The following is a 21,908-nucleotide window of genomic DNA, read 5'->3' on the forward strand; positions in this document are numbered from 1 at the left end:
AAAATATAAAAAAACGGAGTCCGCGCATACGCCACATACATTGGATAATAAACAAATATTAACAACAACAATAGCAAAGCAAAAACCATACACCATACACACACACACATAAAAAATAATCCAATATTCCGAAATTCCATTTTGTTAGTGTTTTAAAGACTTTCATAGTGTTTAGTGCAACATTTGCCAGTTTTTGTTTAAGTTTTTCTTTATTTGCAACGGTATAAAACGGTAAATCTATTATAATAAATCTATTATACAAATATATATTTAAAAAACTTAATAAAAAAAAAAGGAGTTAGAGGAACACAAGCTCAATACGCTTCTATATATCAATAGCATCGATAGTAATTATAATAATAATAATCATAAATAATAACTATCTTAAGAAACCATCTATGGGCACGAATTGCGAACTGTAAAAGCGCATAAAAATGCAGCGCCATGTTTGGAAATGCATTAAAAATAAATATAAAATTTATAAATTGCTAACAAGTGAAACAAATACAACCTGAAACAAAGCAGACAACCACAAAGAAACAAAGGAAACATTGAAAAACTTAAGTGAGATTTGAATAATAATTGAATAATTATCAAGTGTTTTGTGCGAATAATGATCATAAAGTGAAAGGAAATTATAAATAATTTTGATAAACTAATATTGAACGACGACTGCGTTTAACTTCATACATACATCATATTTAAGATCGGATTAGCACTGCTATCTACGCAGGAGCATTGGATTGAATTGGATTTGGAATTTACCCCCAGTCAGCTGTTGGATCTATCAGCTTTCTTCCCCGTAAAACGCAGTCAGGAAAATTGCAAAACTACAGAAAAATTGAAGAAAAAGGAAATTGAAATCAAAATTGAAAATAAACCAATTGCAATCACTTACAATTGACTGCAAAACGTGCCTCAAACCTCAAAGCTACAAAGACTACAAACTGTAACTCGTAAGCTTTAATCAAAGCTCATAACAAGCATTTACGTAACTTGAAATAATTGATGCAATTTACCTAGCTACATACATGCGAACAAGCATACATAAGGAGAGTGCATGCAAAAAGCTTATAAACTGAGCTGGACCACATTTTAATCGATTGACGATCGCAGCGCTTGAAAGCTCCCCAAAAAGCTAAAAGCAGCAACAGCAGCGGCAGCGGCACGCCCAAGTAAAAAACGTGAGAGCGACGCACTGCAACACGAGCGTAGAGCGGAAGCAGAAGAGGGAGACACTGCAAAAACTGCAGCAGCCGAGGAGCGCGTCTTGTACTCGTAACTTGTTCGTCGTGCACTCGGACGACGTTTCGTGCACTTCCTGCCCCCAGCAACAAGCAGAGACCGAGCCAAAGCCACTGAGCGGCGACAACGAGATCAGTTCGTTGGCGAATGCAACGCTGATTGCATTTGACGCTGGCTGCATTCTTCAACGAAAAGTGAAAGAGAGACCGAACAACGATCGATAGAGCGAGAAAGAGAGGTAGAGAAAGGCATTACGTACGTTGTGAATGTCTGTGTGTGTGTCCACTCTGACTGATCATCATTATTATTCGCTCTACTGTACGCCGGTCACTAAGCATCGCCAATCCCCAAGGCGAACGGAACGGGGAATATAAAATAATATAAAACCAAATAGAAAGAATATAAATAAAGTAACAAAACTACTTTTCTGCTGTTCGTTGCGTGCAAAAAAACATTTTCTATAAGTAAAGAAAAAAAAAATAATACAAATTGAAACACGTAGAAAACATTAAATTTGATATCTCTAAGCATTTTAGTAATCGAGTATAAACGTTAAAAAGTGAGTGAAGTGAAAAAATACAAATAATACCTATATACATTATAAATACACTATATACAATACGTAAAGCAGTTTCTTGGATTAATTATCTACACCTGCTGCAGCCAATTGGATACAATACTCATTTGGATACTCAACAACCACAACAACAACAACTATAAAAGCAGCGACTAAGCTACTGCTTCAATTCGCTTGAGTAAGTCATTAAAGAACTGTAAAAATAAGATTTATCGCAAATGGAATTGACATTCCTATGGAACTCATTGAGGGTTGTATCAATAAAATGTTTATGGGAGGCTTTTTTTTTTTTTTTGAATGATCTATTGATTGACAAACCGCCGAGACTAAAAAAAATAAGTATGCTTGTATTTTGTGATTACAATTGCGATTTCAAATTAAACCTTTTTTCACTCGATCTATAATCTTTAATCTTTTAATCGATACTACTCGATACATTTTTTGGAAAATTTTCTATTTTGATAACTCGATCCAAAGATTGGATTTGCTTAACTAGTTTTAAGCAGAACTTACATAATATTAGTTTATAATCTCAAAGTAAAAAATATTTTGCAAAGAAAAAGTTTTCAAAATTTTCAAGCAGAAATTTTTGATATATGACGTGTTCTGGATTTTAGTTTCTTGGTAAATCGGCAAATTTAAAAGAGCTTCTAGAGTTTCGTTAAGAATGTTTACTGTTAGGCAAAACAGTTCCCATGGATTCCATTAGCTAACTATGTGTGTGTATGTGTGTGTAACTTGAGAGCTTTTTAACTCTTGCGCTCTTGGTGGAAACAAATAAATAAATTGCATTTTTTTTTCGATTAAAAATTACCAAATGCTGAGATGGAGCTGAGAAATCACGTGCAGAGCTTAGTTCAAGGCATCCCAAAAATCAAAAATAAATACAGTTAGCCAAGTATGTGTCTTGACAAAATAATAATTTAAAAAAAGGAAAAATATTTATTGATCTTAAATATTTTTAATAATAAAATGGATTTTCTTTTAATATTTTAGATCAAAAAAATGTGAATTTTTATTGTAATAAATATATGAACTTTTGATTTTGCCCCAACTGTATAAAAAGTCGCCCACTCAAAATGGCATTGAAAAAGGGGGGAAAAGGTAACAGTTGCAAATGCAAACAAAAATTGAGGGGGCAACATGGGGTGCATGGGAGCGGAACCCAATAACTAGACGACGAGTAAACGAAACCCACAAGTTCATGACCAAAATGCCGCATGGCAGCAGCGACGACGAGCCCACCAGATAAGCGTGGGCGCAGGGTTCGGCAGTCACTCGCTCGGCCATCTCTCAATACACACACACACGCACTCACATACAAATGTGTATTGTATTTAAGCTTGAGCTGCAACGGTGTGCGAGCATTTCATTTAACGTTGCAATTTGGTTCCATTTCAAAAGTGGTACGAAAAATTAACAGACAGACTTTGCTTGTAGTTATTATGTATTATTTATATGTATGTATGTGTGTGCTCATTTAACCCCTTCGAAGGAATGTTTAGCAGTTGTTGTTTTTCTTTCGTTCTTCCTTTTTTTTTTTCTTGCATAGACGCGCAAATAATGTGGCTTCTGCGAGAGTATTTGTGTGTGGATGGCATGTGGAACGTCGACGCTTTGCTATGTTTATGCTTGTATTTTTTCATCGAATTTTAAGTTTTATTTGAAGCATATTTCTGTGCAGTTTTCACTTTTTATTTATTTTGGAGCTAAAGTTTTTGTATTATTTCACTTTTCAGTTAAAGATAGCGATACGTTCCACACACACACTCATTAAAACTTGCGTTCCACACGCGACAAAACTTTGCCGGCCGACAGTCGAGTTTTTTACACGTTTTTGCATTTCAAGACACTCACACACAAAACGATCTTTTGCAGCCAGAGCGTCAGAGTGGTGGTGTGAGTGTGTGTGCGTCAGTTTGTGTATCTGTGTATGCTCATGTTTTTTCGCTTTACGTTTTTGTGTGCAAATTCTGCCGCCACTCGCGCTGCTTATTCTCTCGCTCTCTCAATGCTGCCGGCGTCGGCGTAAGCTTCGAAGTTTAAGCAGAGCGCTCTCTCTCTCTCACGAGCGCGCTCTCTTCCTCCCTGTGTCTCTCTTTCGTATCTCTCTCTCCGTCTCGATGCTTTTTTTTGCACGCTTTGCAAAACTTTTTGCCTGCTGTGTGTGTGTGCATTTGTATCTGTGTGTGCATGCGTCGCCGTCTGTAGCCGACACATTTGACTGTGTGCATTTTTGTAGCCGTCGTCGTCGTTGCCGTCGCCGTCGACGTCGTCGCTGCAGCTTTCGTTACGAGCTTGCGGCTGTGACTCCCCAGAGTTGTTTGTGGGTTTTGTTGTGCGACGCAAGTGACGACGTGAAGACCAACAGAGCAGAGCAGCCAGCAGCAGCAGCCAGCGAGCGTCAGACGTGTGCGAAGAACCGAACCGAACCGTACCGAACCAAGAACCGGTGACGTAGACGACGTTGCGTTGTGTCCGCCATTATTACAACGACGTTGCTGCCACACGTAAATTACACAAATATACATGCATAAATGTGTATATTTATATGTACATACATGCATATATTTATAAATATTCGGAAATTAGCAATAGAAATCAACTGTGCAGTGCGGCAATTTACTAAATCAAAATAGAACAAAGCGTTCATTATACACAACATACACAGATACAGATACATATGTGTATGTATATTTTCATTTGATGCTCGTTGGAGAATTCGCAAACACACACTCACAATCAATCGCTGCGCTGAGTTATGTGGGCAGAGCGCGCGCGGAACGGGAACGGAACGGCACGGCCACTGTGATCTCATAAATAACAAATAAATAAAAAATAATAATAAATAAAAAAAAGTAATAAAGTAAAAAATAAATAAAATAATATACTTACATTACTTAAATGTATAAAATGCAAAGGAGCTAGCAATTTATATCTATAAAAATACATCAAATCAAATAAACAAAACCACAACGAAATCTAGTGCATAAAAGTGAATTATTTGTGAATTTTAGTGCAAGCATTATTAATTAAAGGTAAATGAATTACAAGTACAAGTTATTTGCAAACATACACACACACACGTGCAGACACAATCGACAACAACAACAACTAACCGTCTCCATATCAAGTGCCAGTGTTGTGAATGTGTTGGTAAAAGCACACGGCGCGACAAGCGACGGCATTTCTGCCGCTTGTTTTTCTGACGGCGTTTCCCCCCAAGTGTACCTACAGCTAATCAAAAAAGTGTTTTAACAAAATAGTTTAATACGATCAAAACTTGTTTTCTTTTTTTAACTTGTTCTAATAACCACAAACAAGAATAATAAAAAAAAAATAATTTAAAGATCCATAGTAAAAACACATTATTTGCCGGGGTAAATTGTATAAATTGTTAATATGGTCAAAATACTTTCTTGACTAACTGTGTGTGTGTCTGTGCCTGCAATTAAGTGCAAAAATTAGACAGCAACATTTAGTAGATGTTTGTATGTATGAATGTACATTTGTTTGTGGGTGTGTGTGCAGATACATACTTATACATACATATGTATATTTAAAAGGCAAACAGCTGACATGTGGCGTGAAATTAAATGAAATTAAATATACGACGTGCGTTCAGGTGTTATTGCTCATATGCAAAAGGCAAAGAGCAAAAAGACATTGGCAGAAAATAGAAATTAGAAGCAAAGCTTGACAGCAACAGCGGCAGCAACAACAACGCCCCACTGTCTGCGTTGTTCAACACTGCAACGCCATAACAAAAGCGGCCCCAAGAACACACATACATACGCTCACAGACACATGCATACAAAACAACACAGACTTGCAGCTTTTTTTTTGTTGTCTGCGACGCTTCGCTTGCTGAACACTTATATATGTATATCTGTGTATATATTCTTACAGTTAGTCAAGAAAGTATTCTGACAAAATAAAAAAAAATAAACAATACGTAATAATTTTCATCGAATTTAACTACAAATATTTAAAAATAAATAATCAAATTTGTATGTGAATTATAATTCTGTCACAACACTTTCTTGACTAGCTGTGTGTACATATGTATGTGTGTGGGCAATGCATTTAACATCGTCACAATCGCATTAAAAGCCGCTGCGTCGTCGTCGTCGTCACCAACGTCTCTCGGCAGCGCGCTGTCGACGTCGCATGCTGTTGTCCACCATTTTGATTTTTGCTCCGCCGACGTCGCCGCCACCGCAACAACAACCAAATCATTAAAAGTGAACTTAAAATAAAGAAAAGTCCAGACAAAGTTGCCCCGCATCTTGTGTTGTGTTGTTGGTGTGCTTGTGTGTTTGTGTGTGTTGTTGGTATGCGAAAACCGGTTTGCGTCGTCGCCTCTGCCTTTCTTTCCATTCCTTTTGGTTTTCGATCAGCTTCTCTGTTTGTTGCCTTGCAAGTTTGATTTTTTACATTCTACTTATTTTATTTTTCCTTTTTTTGCTTGTCCCACGTTCTCTAATATTATGTTTTTGCATTGCATTTGGATGTGAACTCCACGTCAGCCACGTGTCAGCCAAATGGCGTCCACACACACAGACATAACACACACACACACATGTGCTCCTGTGTGTGTGCAGTTGGCGAAAACCGGCCGGCGCGTTGCATGCAATGAGGTGGGTGGGGGAGATGGGGTCGTGACAGAGCGAAGAGCGGTGAGCGCCAAAAGCTTTACTGCATTGTCTGACTGCAAAAAGCTTGTGAGTGCATTGCGCGCTCTCCGAGAGACCGCAAGTGTGCAAGCGGCAGGGAGAGCAAGACACAAATGTACTTACATATGTATGTATGTATGTACGAGAGAGAGAGAGAGAGGTACAGCTGCAATTATTTGCAGTTCTTGTCTTGTTTCCGTTTCTGCCTCGTCCTCCGACTTCATCCTCATCATCCTCGTTGTCGGCATGTGTGGATAATTTGGCGCTTCGCCATGTTTTCTCCGTTTCTGCTTTGACTTCGTTGTCCCCTCAGGAGTTTGAGGAGTCTCTTTTCATTTGGGTGTTGCATGATGCATGGGTTCAAGGAAGTAAAAGGGGGGTAGCTGCAGTTGGCGAGGGAAGGGAAGGAAGGGGGGTATTGTAAGTTTGGGAGCCGGCGGCGGCAACAACGAGTTCGTTGCCGGCAAACACGTTTTCATTTCGCCTTGGCGCATTTGTCGCTTTTGCCTTTTACATTTGACTTTTCATTTAACTTGTAATGTTGCACTGCTTCTCCTTCTTTCACTTTTTCTTATTCTTCCTTTCAAAAAGTTTGACAGGCTAAAAGTTGAGCCAAAAAATTACAAAATTTTCTGTACAAATACATTGAAAACTAATAAACATGGCTGAAAGAAAGTTGTAGGAAATGCGGCATAAGCAAAGTTTTGTTATTTGTTGTCTAAACTGATGCATTTCATTACAGCAAATGTTGCTGAGTTAAAGCTTTTACGGTAAATTGACAAAATTAAAAGAATACAATGTCTATACAAGTTCAACTAAACAATAACTAACTTTTCCTTTATAAAATCACATTAAAGACTATGAAGAATGAAATTGCTGAATTACATAAATTAAATCTAGACAATTGTTAAAGCTTCTTCAAGCACATTAAAGCTTGTAAAAATTGACTAGTGTTGTAAGCAGAAAGCAACAAGCATTATTTAAATTGCCGAAATGCGAATAGAATGTAACTTTTAAGTGCAGTTTAAACTTTGTTTTCACTAGAAGCGCATTAAAGCTTCGCAATAAATTAATTAAATTGCCTGGGCACGAGAAGAATATAACTTTCTAGTGTTGTAATTCGAATAATGCCACTTGCAGCTGATTTTTACGACACTTGCAACTTACATGTGCATCGCTTTTGGCACCGCACTGTAATTTCCTTTCGCGGCACACAATTTATGCAACGTGGCAGGCAACATTTCATGTCGTTGGCGCAACCGCCATGCAATCAGCGGGTTGCACTTGGTGTCTGTTGTAAATGCACCATACACCGTACCAGGCACTGCAACTGGCGGCCACAATTACAGGCGCAATGTCCTCGGGCTGCACACAGCGGGCGTCCCAAGCGGAGGCAAAACCATTCAGCCTAATTTCACAAATAAAATATGCAAAATAAAAACGCGCTGAAGATACCCAACAGCGTCAAGTGGCGTCTCTTCTCTCCATACCACTCTTTTCATCACCCAGCTCGACTGGAGAAATTGAGCGGCGCCTGCTGCCGGCACTTTTCTAATTCGCCCATGGAAAAGGCAAACTATGCATGCCCCGTTGTCATAGGAAAATGGAAAACTTGGCCACGTTCTCGTTTTTTTTTTTTTAGATCCTGTATTTACCAAGCATGCAAGGGTCCTCTAGGTTTTTCGGAGACCGATTGATTTTTTTAATAAAAAATATCCTTACAATCGTATAACAAATCCTCCTATTATTCAAGGGCCAAAGTACAGGGTCATTTAAAGTCTGGTTCTTTTAACTCGTTCCTATTATTTATTTTTTTAACTAAAAAACAAACTAACAACGTTTCTTTTTTTAGCCGTTCCATTTTCTGGGCATCAACTTTTGTGTGTTGTGCCCCTTTTTCCGACCCTCGATCTTTGTGTATACAAAAAAGCAAAAAAAAAAAAAAAATTGCATTGTTATTTTTGCAGAAGCGCCTCCTGTCGACGCCTTTATGTACTAGTGCGGCACGTTGTCCTTTTTGCCCAACTTTGTACTGCACAAATACAAACACATAAGCACATACATTACACACACATAGTCTGAGAGTCATTCCACAAATAGCAGTGAATTGTCGTTGCATGCCCCCAAATGTGGCACTTCCCTTTGATGCCTTCGTCGTCCTGCCGCATTGCAGTCAATTTTTACGGCCTGGCCAGGATGGTGCACGTGACTGAACCCTCCACCTATCCCTTCTCCCACCATCCTTCCTTCCTGCACTCTTGCATTCATTGGCATTTTCATTTGTTGATGTCCGTTGAGCATCGTAGAGCGTGTCCTGCGCTTTTTGGCCACAAAATGTGTGTGTGGCATCAAATATTGAAAGTTGTACGACTGCCAAAAGAGAGGCTTACGGCAAATATTTTGCAGTTTGCAGTCCGTCGCCTGATTGGGTTCTTGGCAGCAGAAATAGCCAAGTTAGTAGCAGATTTCAGATATATAACCTTTTTTTTTTTTGGTATTTGTTTTTGGCAGAGTCGAATCCTGCGGGAACTCGAAGCTGAAATTTCATTCCGGTTTTGATTTATGACCAAAGTGAATTGCAAGAAAATGCACATTTTTCACTCTTGCAGTGCATTTAATATCCTTGTCCAGCATATCCTGTTATCCTGTCCGGCTTTTCATAGCCGTTACAATTTGCCTAATGGCCAAATGCGTTTTGTCTGCGTTATTTACCATAAATTACAAGAGTTTTCATTCCATTTCCCTATCTTGAGCTGGACTTTATGAAAATTTTCAACGTTGTCGCATTGTGGCATTAATTTGTGCAACTTATGCGGCCGCATCGATCCAACATGTGCCACCCTTAGCCCCCGCCTCGCCTCCCCAGTTGCCGCTTGCCTATTCTCACTGGTTTTTCCTCCTATATGACTCTAGCCATAAATTACAGCAAACATTTGCCACACTTCCGCCTGGATCCCCTCTGGGACTTGCCACGTTCCGTTTTCAAGTGGCATGTCTGCAGTTTCAACTACTTGCAGCTATTTTCGTGCCTTAAATCGGCTTATGCCACTCGGGTCGGGTGGCTTATCTGCCCCAAAGGGTTGCACTGTCCCTCCATCAGCAATCCCATCGCCTTCCTTTAAAGGAGTTGCCGGCAAAACGCATTGAAGAAAATCAATATTCAAGCAGTCACTTCTTCCCACTCTCCTTACCGTTCACTTGTTTTCACTTCCGATAAACGCCTTGCCTCTATTGTTGTCGTCGTCCATGGCAATAGTAATATTTAAATAGCCACGACGTCCACTAAGCTTCTTCTTCTCCTCGTTCCCTTTCCCATTGTAGTTTGTGCCCTTGTGCAGCTTCTTGTAATTCAAATAAGTGCTTAAGCTACAATGACACTCACAAATGTCATAAAGAAAATATTTGCTAAAGCACATGAAAGCTGCGAGAATTCAATGAACTTGAAGCTAATGGTGTAAAACAGTGTTCAAAGGTATTTTATAGTCTTTTCTTTTTCCTCAAGCTCTGGTTTATGATTAAGTTGCAAGCTTAATTTTAAATTCAAAGTAAATAAAAGCTTTGCTTTTAAATAAAGCTATCAGACTCAGAGCTTTTGCTTTAAAAACGTTAATAAAATCAACTGGAAGCTTTAGCTAAAATGAAAAGCTTTAGATTAATTTAAAGCTCAACTAAGAGATGACTTTAAGCACTTTAAAAGTTACTTCACTTTGGTGTTGTGTTTACTTGTTCGCATGTAAAACTTTCAGCGAGTGTCATTTCCTTGTGCTGCTAAACAAACAACCCTCAAATACCGTTAGCTGTAGCTCCAGACCTCAGTCAACCCATCAACTGCTGCCCTCCCCTCTCGGATATCCCTGTCACCCTGTCTGGCATTCAACTGCATTGTAATTCCAGTTCCAGACACCGTCCCATGTCCATGCCGACAAATGGCGACGTAATGTCTAGCAACGCCCAATGTAAAATGTAAAAAAAAATATTTAAAAACGAAAAGAAGCGATTTATTTTGTTTTATCAGCAATTTTGATATTCTTTTGTCTGTTATTGAAAGAGCTGCATTAAATTGGTTGAGCCAGGCATTTGTCATATCGCTGATTTACTAACCTTACACCAACCATTATCTCTTGGCCCAGAACTCGAAGCAACCACCACCACCACAACCAGCAGGTTGCCACTTCACGTTGCAGCTGTTGTTAAGGGTGCAAATATAAAAAGCGCATAGCAAGGCAATAGAGCGAACTAACCCCACACGGACACAAGTGCAGGATATGTGTGCGGCTTGTTGGGCTCGTTGTTTACGTATCTCGGGCTGCAACATGAAATTTATTGAGGTAGTTGCCGAGCGGCGTTGCAAAAACAACGCAACATGCAAATTTTCTTTTTTATTTTTACATTTGTAGAAACGCCACAGGCAGTTGAGGGCGAAACTGCAAACATGGTTCGTTGCCACAACTAACATGCATCAAAAATGATGCCCAAAAACAGGATTAAAAAAAATTGTGGAGCGAAAAAATGTTGCAAATTGAATGTGGTGCGCTCAAGGGGTTAATGTCGAGTGTCGAGACTATGAATACCGCTACATGGGCTTAAAGAGAGAAAAAAACCATCAAAAATATGCGAGAAATTTGCAGTTTTTATGTTTTTCAGTAAAATATTATATTTATATTTAAAAAATACAGGTTTAAAGTGGTTAAAGTAAAAAATTCGTGACAAAAGTCTGCATGTTTTTTTTAGCTTTTCTGTTATTTACTTAATTATAATATTTAAATTTTAAAGAGACTGCATCAAAAATTGGTTGGGGTAAAAAATATTGCAAGGGGTTATAGGGAGAAATACCCATCGATATAAGATATATTTCAAACTGACGGAACTTCAGTTGCAGAGTTGCATTGTCATGCTACATTACACTCTACTTACACCAACCCCGCAGTGTTTAAGAATACGCTTTTCACTTGCAGTTCGTTGCATTTTCATGCCCGTTCAATTTTTCATAAGAGGCTCGAGGGGTGTTAACTGCATTTTCTTTATTGTTATGGTACGTTGTTCATTTTGCCAATGCAGCAGTTGTCATAAAATTGTTAGCAGTGTAGGGTTGCCAGCTTTTTATCGTAATCGAAATGGAGAAAATTCGAGTAGGCTTTGAAGGATTTGACATTGAACTTTAGCCGTCAAAACGAATTTTCTCAGTTGTGAAAAATTAGCCGTACGTGAAACATTTCGAAGTAAAGAAGCAAAAAAAAAGAAACCTTTCCGAAAAGCTAAACAAAAGTTTTCATAGAATCAAGCTAAATTTTGAAATCGTGATGTTAGCAAATCTGACGCAGCTTGTCGTTCCTGCAGCAGCAGCAGCTGCTGCTTCTCCCTCGCCCTCTAAAGAGATTAAGCTCCAAACCAGGGGCGCAAGTGAGTAACAAACAACAACAATTGTGAATGCGAAAAAAATGTATTTCAATGTCATGCCAAAGAACGATAGCAAAAAAATATATTTATGTATGTATTTACGAAATAGCAAAAGCAAAGCGCAGAGTGAGAGCGTAAACTGGGTGAGAGCTTTAGCGAGCGGAGCAGCAAACAAACAAAAAAAAAAAAGCCACAGCAGCAGCAAAAATATTTTTGCAATGTGCTGTGCGAATTATGAGCGAGTATCACACACACACACATACGCACAAACACATTTATACATAGCGTAACTGCACCCCCCACGCATACGACACCCGACCCACGCTCTCTTTGGCTAGTTTACGCTCGCGCTCTCCCATGCTGTCGCTCTCTCAAACTGCGATCGACGTTACGCAATAATCGCGCTCCGTAGTTCTTTTCGGGTTTGTGTGTGTTTGCAGATTTTGTATTTCGTTTTTCGTTTTTGTTTGTTAAGTACATATGTGTGTACATACATATATTTATACAAATTATTTATTGCTGATAATAGTTCAGCATAGATTGACTTGGTAACACACTTCAAATTTTCATTTGCATTATGACTTGCAAAGCAATGCACAGTGACACAATAGTCATGTGTATTGCACAAAAGTATCGAATGATGAGTTTGTTATACAGTCATAGACAAAAGTCTTGGCAATTCTATGATGTGTAATCAATTAATGGTAAACTTTATTCAGTGTGTTTATGGATGATTTTTAATATTTTTTCCGATTCAAATTAACGAATAATAATAATAGCTAACAATGCAGAAAAATTATACATATATTGTGAGTATATGTATAGCGTATGCTTATAATTGTGTTATCAAATTCTGTGGCCTGCGTCATTTCAATTGACAGCTAAAAATACCGTAGGCCCCAAACCAGTTTTACGATGCGTCCTAATGACACACAACTGATAAACGCACACACACACACACTCACACTCACACACGCACACAAACAACTGTCATCGTCACAGTCTATGACTACGTCATGATTAACACTAGCACGCGTCGGCTAAGCGGACAGTGCGAAAAATGGATTGGTAACGGAAAGGGGAAGTGGAAGGGGAAGCGTCGGGGATTCGTTCAAAATTCGGACATACGCACAATTCGCGAACGCGCCTTTTTCTATTGTTTACCTTTTGCTTGGGCGCTTCTCTCTGGGGTTTTTTTTTTATTCTTTTTTGTGCTGATTTTTATCTCTGTCACGCACGCACTTACTTTGTGCGTGCGTTGCTCTCACTCTATCTTACTCGTACTAACTCTGCTGATCACTCACGCTATTTGTTTGCAGTCAACGAACTTTTTGGCAAACTTCTGCCTACGTGCGTGCTCTCTCTCTCTCTGTTGTCTGCGTCTCTCCCACTACCGCTCTCTAGCTTTGTTGTCTGGCATCGTACTCTCTCTCTCCGCTCATCATTGTGCGTGCGATGCGTGTATTGCGAATTTAGTTGGCAAATACACAGCAACTACTCAGATTTTAATATTTGTTGGCACACGTTCATTGAACTCTTTAAGGTTGTGAATGACTTTACTGTTTAGCTTTTAAGCTTTTACATGCGTAATTTGTAATGTGCTTTTTCTCTTTCTCTCTTGCAGAAATGGCGGAAGGCAATGGCGAACTATTAGATGACATTAACCAGAAAGCCGATGACCGTGGCGATGGCGAACGTACAGAGGATTATCCCAAGCTACTGGAATATGGTCTGGACAAGAAGGTAAGCTTTTATTTTTTTTTTTTAGAATTTCCAAGTAGTGAGTACATTTATATCTATTTAATTTCTGCTTAGGTCGCCGGCAAACTGGATGAAATCTATAAAACGGGTAAACTGGCTCACGCCGAGCTGGATGAGCGCGCATTGGACGCGCTCAAGGAGTTTCCCGTTGATGGTGCCTTGAATGTGCTTAGTCAGTTCCTCGAGTCAAATCTGGAGCATGTGTCAAATAAGTCTGCCTACTTGTGTGGGGTTATGAAAACCTATCGTCAAAAGAGTCGCGCCAGTCAGCAAGGTGTGCCCGCAACCGCCAGCACCATACAGGTGAAGGGACCCGACGAAGACAAGATCAAAAAGATACTGGAACGCACCGGCTACACATTGGATGTGACCACAGGTGCGATACTTAATAATTATAACAAATTAATTATTACAAATTTTTACCACTAAAATTATCATTATTTTTTACTGTTTAGGACAACGAAAATATGGCGGTCCGCCACCAAATTGGGAGGGCAATGTGCCCGGTAATGGCTGCGAAGTGTTTTGCGGTAAAATACCCAAGGATATGTTCGAGGACGAGCTAATCCCGCTATTTGAGGACTGTGGCACCATTTGGGATCTTAGACTCATGATGGATCCAATGACTGGCACAAATCGCGGTTATGCATTTGTCACATTCACAAATCGCGATGCGGCCGTCAATGCTGTGCGACAGGTATTTATGCCAACCAAGGAATATAGATCCTCCTCTCTCTCTCTCTCTCTTCCCTTGTCTTCCCTCCACTCGACCCAATCTGAAACACAGAATAAACACCGTCCGTCCACAAAGCGCTTTATGTTATAACATATTGTTAACTATTTACGATATATCTACTATATATAACTATTGTATCACATAATATATATATATATATCAAAATTTTTGTATAGTAGGTAAAAATACGTAACATGTTTTGGTACTCAACACAGCCGCTTGCCTCCAAATTCTACAATCGATAACATATCGACTGCAAAATTCGAACGATTGATAAGCAACTGTACATCAACAAAAAAAAAAAAAAAACAACAACAACAATATCACCATCAAGTACTACAACCAGAATTATAAAAATTCGGCGCTTTGAGACCAAACAAATCAAAATATCTTTTTACTTTTACTTTTTTTAAATACTGCCTCAACTTGCTGTACCGCTAGCTTTTTCTCACTCCCTCTTATGCTCTTACTATACTACATTTCTAACTGTAACTTGTTATGTATGCATGTCCTGTCTTATATACATAGATTGTAATTTTGTTAAGCGATAGCATTGATAATGATATGCGATAACCGAAATTTGCAAATTTGAAAAGAGCTCTCTCTGCGATACCAAACAATTTGAACTGCAAACAATCCTCTCTACTCTATTATTTAAATTATTTCTTTAGTTGAATTTTTTCCTAATCTTAAGACAAACTTTATTAGCTTTAGCCAATATAAACCGTAGCTTTGTAGATATCTAATACTTAAACATAAACAATTAGGGGTACGTTCCATTGTCTGGTTTTATTTAAAAGCAGGCCGAGCATGTCCTACTGTACTAACCATTCAGGCATTAAAATAAGACCCTTTATAAATACTAACCCATACAAATGAAAAACTAACAGCTCACTAACTAAACCTTTTACTTTAATGTTTAAAAAAAAATATAAATAAATGCGGCCACGCTACAAATGAAAACAACTCTGCAAAAACATTTCGAAATTGGTAATGCAAAATTATTATACAATTTTTTATTTATTTCCTATTCTGTTTTCCATATTATTTTTAATAGCCCCACTCCGACCTAAAGAACCCAATTTGTTTATTACCATATTTAATTATGATTTGATTTATTATTTATTATGATTAACATTGAATTGGTATTAAAAAGAATCATTTTACCTTCCCACCCACATCTAGCTCGATAATCACGAAATAAAACCCGGCAAGTGTCTGAAAATAAATATAAGCGTACCGAACCTGCGCCTTTTCGTAGGCAATATACCCAAGTCAAAGGGTAAAGATGAAATTTTAGAGGAATTTGGTAAACTTACAGGTAAATTGAAACGAAATTAACAACAACAAAAATTAAAACTATTTAAAATTTTCAACTATCTTGAGCTAGATAAAAGGTTGCGTTTCTTTTTCTACACTTTCACGCACTTTTTATTAAGCTCCTTAATCGGCATTAAATTGTAAACAAAAATCCAATTGGCTCATAAAAATAATTGGCTAATTTACATAGGCAGGCAGGCAGGCAGGTTTCGTCGTTAAGTTCTCTCAGTTTATTTATATTTGTTTATTATATTTTAAGCTATTTATTTTAATCATTTTCTATGCTTTCATCACATTTCCAAAATCTCCATTACCATTACCCACCAATGCAGTACAAATTCATGTCACATCATAAGCGTGCTCATTTCTCAATTCGAACCCGAGACTCTTTTCAAATGAAACAAAAACAAAAAAAAAACAAATACACCTTGGATACACTTAACCAACTCGAATGAATCCAAATCTGTATGTAAAAATTGTATTTAGGTTGCACATACACACACACACACAGATATTCACACTCGTACAAGACACGCCCCCATATTACATACAGCCCATAGATAGACGCCATTGTCATTTGTCATACGCTTTAAAAAACGGTTCAAAAACATTTCTTTTTTTCTTAAATCTATCAACTTGTTTATATAATCTCCAGTCATTAACTTTGCGTACAACAACTACAAATAAAAAATATAAAAGACTTAAAAAACCTATTTAAAATTATTGCAAAATTTTTAAGCATTGCATATGTAATATAAAAGACTTAAAAAACCTATTTAAAATTATTGCAAAATTTTTAAGCATTGCATATGTATTTACTAATTATTTATACCTCATAGGCGTCTTTTTTTTTTTTTTATTATACTCGCTATAAGGTCATCTGAAATTGGTATTAAAAAATTCTTCTGAAAAGGTAAGATGTGTCTTTGAAAGGTATATGAAAAAATAAACTTCGGATGACTTTTTAGCGCAAGATTAAAACAAATGTTATTAGTTTTTGGTAGTAAACACGTACATATAAACAATTATTAGTTGAACAACAAATTAACTATACTTAAAAATTTAATAAAATATTTCATAAATTCCTTTTTATTTGGCACGCACTCAAAGAGAAACTAACTAAGAACTTAATTTACAACTATACCTACTAAGGCTAAGCTTAGATCTTACAATTTTTTAAGTCCACACAAACACACTTTACAACCACAACCACATCCACACACACACCCAACAACACGCACACATACAAACCATAATTTTCACCCCAACCCAAATTGTCAAAAAAAAAAAGTTGCAGTACCAAATGGATAAAAATTTTTTCATAGCAAACCAAAATTTTCTTTTGTTTTGTGTGAACTTTTAAACAATTGCAGCTAAATGATTTTGAAATTCGGAAAGGCAAAAAGATTGGTGTTACGATATCATTTAACAATCACCGGCTATTTGTCGGCAATATACCTAAAACTAGAGATCGTGACGAATTAATTGAGGAATTTTCTAAACATGCACGTAAGTGATTCAAAAAAAAAAAAAAAAAACAAACAAAAACCAGACAAAACAAAACAAATGAAACCAGCTAAAACCAAACCCCCGAAAACTCCCAGCGAATTGGTAATAAAATGAAATTGGTCAAAAAAAAAGTAAGGCAAACTTTTTAGGGGCGATACTTGCAGACAGCCAGAATTGGAATAAAAAAAAAATAACAAAACGAGTGAATAAATTGGATTTTTGTTTTGCAATTTTCGCTTTTAAAATGCTTTCAAAATCAACAACAAGAAAACGAGATTTAATCATCCAACCGGCGGGTAAAACTTCAACATTTTAAAATTTAAATTGAGAACTTTTGCCCTCCGTGTTAACTCCAAAAACTCTTAACCCTTCACCTATATCAAGCTGTCCTCTCTATCTATTTTCTGCTAGCAAATACAACAAAAAATTAATTGTAACACATTCAACTTATGATTTGAAAATGTGCCCAATTTGTTGACATTGAAAACCTGTAGCTAAACAATTCGACAAAAAAAAAAAAGCAAAATAGAAACACATTTTTGAATATTTTTGAAAAACAAAACAAACCAGAAAAACCAAAAGACTCATATCTTTTTGTTTTTTTTTAGCGCAGACTTCAATCTTACATATAACAATATATATAACCTATTCCTATACCTTAATACATAAAATATAAATCTATATTATACAAAAAATCGCGCACACAGCAAACCAATGAAATCTCAACAATTTGGTTAACTTTAACTTGAAGAATCGACAATAATTCGTATGCTAAAATCGTAATCGTAATCGATGTCGATAATCGATTGTTCTGGCCATTCATATTGACATATAACTGTGGTAATGACTGGAGAAAACACTTTCTGCAAACGTGTAACCCTCCTTCCCCCCACCCAATTCTCAACTCTCTCAATTGAAGAAAACAAATTCTCAAATTCTGTCGCTATACTATAACTTATATATCTGTCTTTCTCAGTGTATACTATCTTGTTATTGTTTTTGTTATACCCAAAAATAAAGTTCGAAGTTCAGTGTGTGCTCTATTTTCAATAAGCGTATTATTTTTAGTTCAACAATCGAATCCAAGTTAATTTTTGTTTACTTTCCAATGTTCTAAGTGTGTCTTTCGCTCTCTATCTCTCTCTATTTATATATACATATATATACAATATATCTTTCTCTATGTATAACAAAAGTCTGTTCATACACAAATACAACGTTAAGCTTAGCGCATCTATTTTTTCAAAAATATTTGAAAAGTTGTAACTAAAGCAGGAATTGGTTGGCATTGGTTTTCAAAATCACATTTATAAATGAATTTTATTTAAAAAAAAAAAATTAAAAAAAACACTGCGGTTATTGATGCCGTCTTGATCATCACATATAGCCAAATATACATACTCTCTTTCACTCACACTCGCTCTCTCTTTCTCTCTGTCACACACACACACAGACACACTTACATATACTCAAATGCTGTCAATACAAATACTTTTTTGTTGTATTTCTCTATATGTGTGTGTGAACAAATTAATCATAATCATTTAGTAGAACTGCATTTAATTAATCTCTATCTACAAAAACAAAATCAAAGATATTCATAACTTATATAATACATTTTTGAAAAATAAAAAAAAAACTAGCTGGCCTCTACGAGGTGATCATCTATAGCTCGCCGGATGACAAGAAAAAGAATCGCGGTTTCTGCTTTCTCGAATACGAGTCACACAAGGCGGCTTCTTTGGCCAAACGGAGACTTGGCACTGGTAGAATTAAGGCAAGTATTCAACTCTATTTATAAATAACCATATAGTTAATTTTATTGTATATTTTTATTGTAGGTTTGGGGATGTGATATTATAGTCGACTGGGCCGATCCACAGGAGGAGCCGGATGAACAAACAATGTCCAAGGTTAAAGTGCTATATGTACGAAATCTGACGCAAGATGTTACAGAGGAAAAACTGAAGGTAAAATACAGTTAAATATAATACAAATTCCAGCTATTAAGAATATGCTGATTTATAGGAACAATTCGAGCAATATGGCAAAGTGGAACGCGTTAAGAAAATTAAAGACTATGCCTTTATACACTTTGAGGATCGTGATAGCGCCGTCGAAGCTATGCGTGGCCTTAATGGCAAGGAGGTCGGCGCCTCGAATATTGAGGTGAGTGTTAATGATTTAGCTACAAATTTGAATATAGTATGATCAAATTTATTTTTTTTTTACAAAAAGTTGAAAATATTTTGATTCCGGCCTTATAAATTTCTTAGCTGAAATTTTCTTCAACAATAATTTTTAAATCTATTAGTATTTGTAATATTTCAACTAAAAATTTATTGTAATTTCAAATAAATTAGTACTTAAACAATTGAAACCTTGTCAAAACTGAACAAATTTATTTGCAGAATATTTTTGATTATTATAATATTTCGAATTTATTTAATAATAGGTCTCACTCGCCAAACCGCCATCGGACAAAAAGAAAAAGGAGGAAATTCTGCGCGCACGCGAAAGACGCATGATGCAAATGATGCAGGCGCGTCCGGCAATTGTTGGGTGAGTACTTTTTGTGGCAAGCTAAAGACTTAAAGCGTTGCAAGAACGAACAACAAATAAATAAATCATGCAACGCTTTTATTTATATATATACACACACACACACACCTGTGATCCTTGTCTAGCACAACACTTAATTGGCGCAAAATTCCAAAAATTAAAAAACAATGCAAATAAAAGAAATTGCATAAAAATTGGCCGAATATATTTCGAATTGTAATTGAAATGAATAAATAACTGTTTGCTTTTCAAGTCGCCATTATCCAGTTTACGAATGTGATTCAAGTTATTAATTTATATATTGTTTTTTATTATATTTTCTTTCTTTTTATCGGGCCGTGATCACATGGATGATCCCTCCACACACCCACTTCTTTGTTGATTCACTGAAACTCCCCATCACATGATAATAATGATAATCAATAACAATCAATAACATACACCCTTTGGTTGCCTTGTAAAGATTTGAAACATTGTCTCCATACAGAAACCTGTCGCCGACACATCCCAGCATGATGTCCATCACGCCCATGCGCCTTCCAGGGGCGCGTATGCCGCTGCGCACGCCGATGCCCCGTGAATACGGTAAGTTGGGCAAATACGCCAATAAGTGAAATCCAAAGACAAAAATAAATATATAAAATATATATGTCAATCATCTGTAGTATATTCTAATATATACTACACAATTAATCGAGCTCTCAGTGGCTCCAAAAATGAGAGAAAGAGAAAAACGAGAATAAGAACGAAGAATGCCAGGATTAATTATAACAAATAATAATGATTAATAATTGATTATGTAGTTATCGTAGTTAAATATTTGAATATTTGAATAATGAGAAAAGTGGTTGAGCCACATTTTGAACAACCGAGCGTATAATTGTTAGGTAACAATATTTAGTTTAACTTTTAGATAAATGTATTTGCTACTAAGCTACCACAGCAAACTAACCCCACTCTTCATGTTGATTCTTGACTTGGTCAACAATTAATCAAACTAATTGGTCTGCAGCTTACAACTTTAAGTTATCATCAAATATATGCCATGTTTGATTTATTTTTCTCATCACATCAATTTATCGTTTTTTGATCGTCTCTCTATCATCATGTATTATTATTATTTTAGTTAGTTATTTAAGGTTAGTAAGCGCGCTGCCCACTAACTTGTACGCTCGTGCCCTTCGCCCCTCTCCACACACACACACACACACACATTACACACTCCACACAAAACATACCTACACATACACCCACACACCTTGGCACCACCTTACCCTTTAAGTCTATTACCACAGCCAGTATCCAGCTAGATTGAGTCTTAACAATTAATTGACAATTGGCATACAATTTTAACCAATTTGCGCACAAACATAACCAAACTTTGATTGAACATAACCTCACTATTTTTATTTCATATTTGCAAGTTTTATATGTCAATGCTCTTCTACTTTCTCTCTCACTCTCTCTCTATTTCTCTGTGTGTCTGTCTCTCCATTTTTATCGTTTGTTTGCATGTCCGTTTCATTTTTGATGTTGTTTGTCATTCTGTTTGTTTTTGCTCCTTTCCTGAACTCTCTCCTTCAATTCTGCAAAGATGCTGAACTCTCTCGCTCTTTCTCTGACAACTAATACAACAAATATTACTAATAACAGTACATATAGTTAGACTTAACAAGAGCGACGTGGGCGTTCACGGCATGTGTTTGACGGCGTATAATTAAACGTTGCATTCGCGTTCGTGCTGAAACAACTGCGGTCTGTGCCGTATATTCATAACATCAACATCGCCATCCCTCTTGAACAATTTCAACAGCAACATGGCAACTGGCGACGGGAACAGCGATGGAACAGTGGCGAACGGTTACTATAACCATATGACATGCGTTGTATAGCGGTTGGCGCACGCTGGTATGAACATGTTCAGCATGACATGGTTCCAACAGTGGTATGACAGCTAACATTGTACACTTAAGCAAACATGTATTTCCAACATTTGTGTATTCTATTCCTCTTCATATCTCTAATCAAACAATATATAACAATATCACCATCTCTATCTCTAAACCATGGCGTGATTTTTTTTTTTTTTTTTTTTTTTTTTTTTTTTTTTTTTTTTTTTTTTTTT

The 21,908-nt window shown here is 36.8% G+C and overlaps 1 protein-coding gene across 8 annotated transcripts in view; it reads left to right on the forward strand.

Annotated features, from left to right (window-relative positions):
* LOC117790601 (heterogeneous nuclear ribonucleoprotein R) overlaps window positions 1-21,908 on the forward strand; it is a 55,358-nt gene that overhangs the window by 25,681 nt on the left and 7,769 nt on the right. For 2 of the 8 annotated variants that reach the window (XM_034630094.1, XM_034630091.1), the window contains exons 1-9: window positions 13,520-13,638; window positions 13,711-14,032; window positions 14,112-14,353; window positions 15,578-15,713; window positions 18,865-18,998; window positions 19,063-19,191; window positions 19,250-19,390; window positions 19,677-19,783; window positions 20,271-20,368. In XM_034630094.1, coding sequence (XP_034485985.1) covers window positions 13,522-13,638; window positions 13,711-14,032; window positions 14,112-14,353; window positions 15,578-15,713; window positions 18,865-18,998; window positions 19,063-19,191; window positions 19,250-19,390; window positions 19,677-19,783; window positions 20,271-20,368 — 1,426 coding nt within the window. In that variant the 5' untranslated portion in view covers window positions 13,520-13,521. Of the gene's footprint in view, window positions 1-1,796; window positions 2,001-4,153; window positions 4,861-13,519; window positions 13,639-13,710; window positions 14,033-14,111; window positions 14,354-15,577; window positions 15,714-17,085; window positions 17,649-18,864; window positions 18,999-19,062; window positions 19,192-19,249; window positions 19,391-19,676; window positions 19,784-20,246; window positions 20,369-21,908 lie in introns of those variants that run through there. The other 6 variants (XM_034630096.1, XM_034630095.1, XM_034630090.1 and 3 more) reach the window with 6 other exon arrangements.

The sequence above is a fragment of the Drosophila innubila genome (assembly GCF_004354385.1).
Source record: "Drosophila innubila isolate TH190305 chromosome 3R unlocalized genomic scaffold, UK_Dinn_1.0 2_E_3R, whole genome shotgun sequence".
Lineage (NCBI taxonomy): Eukaryota > Metazoa > Arthropoda > Insecta > Diptera > Drosophilidae > Drosophila > Drosophila innubila.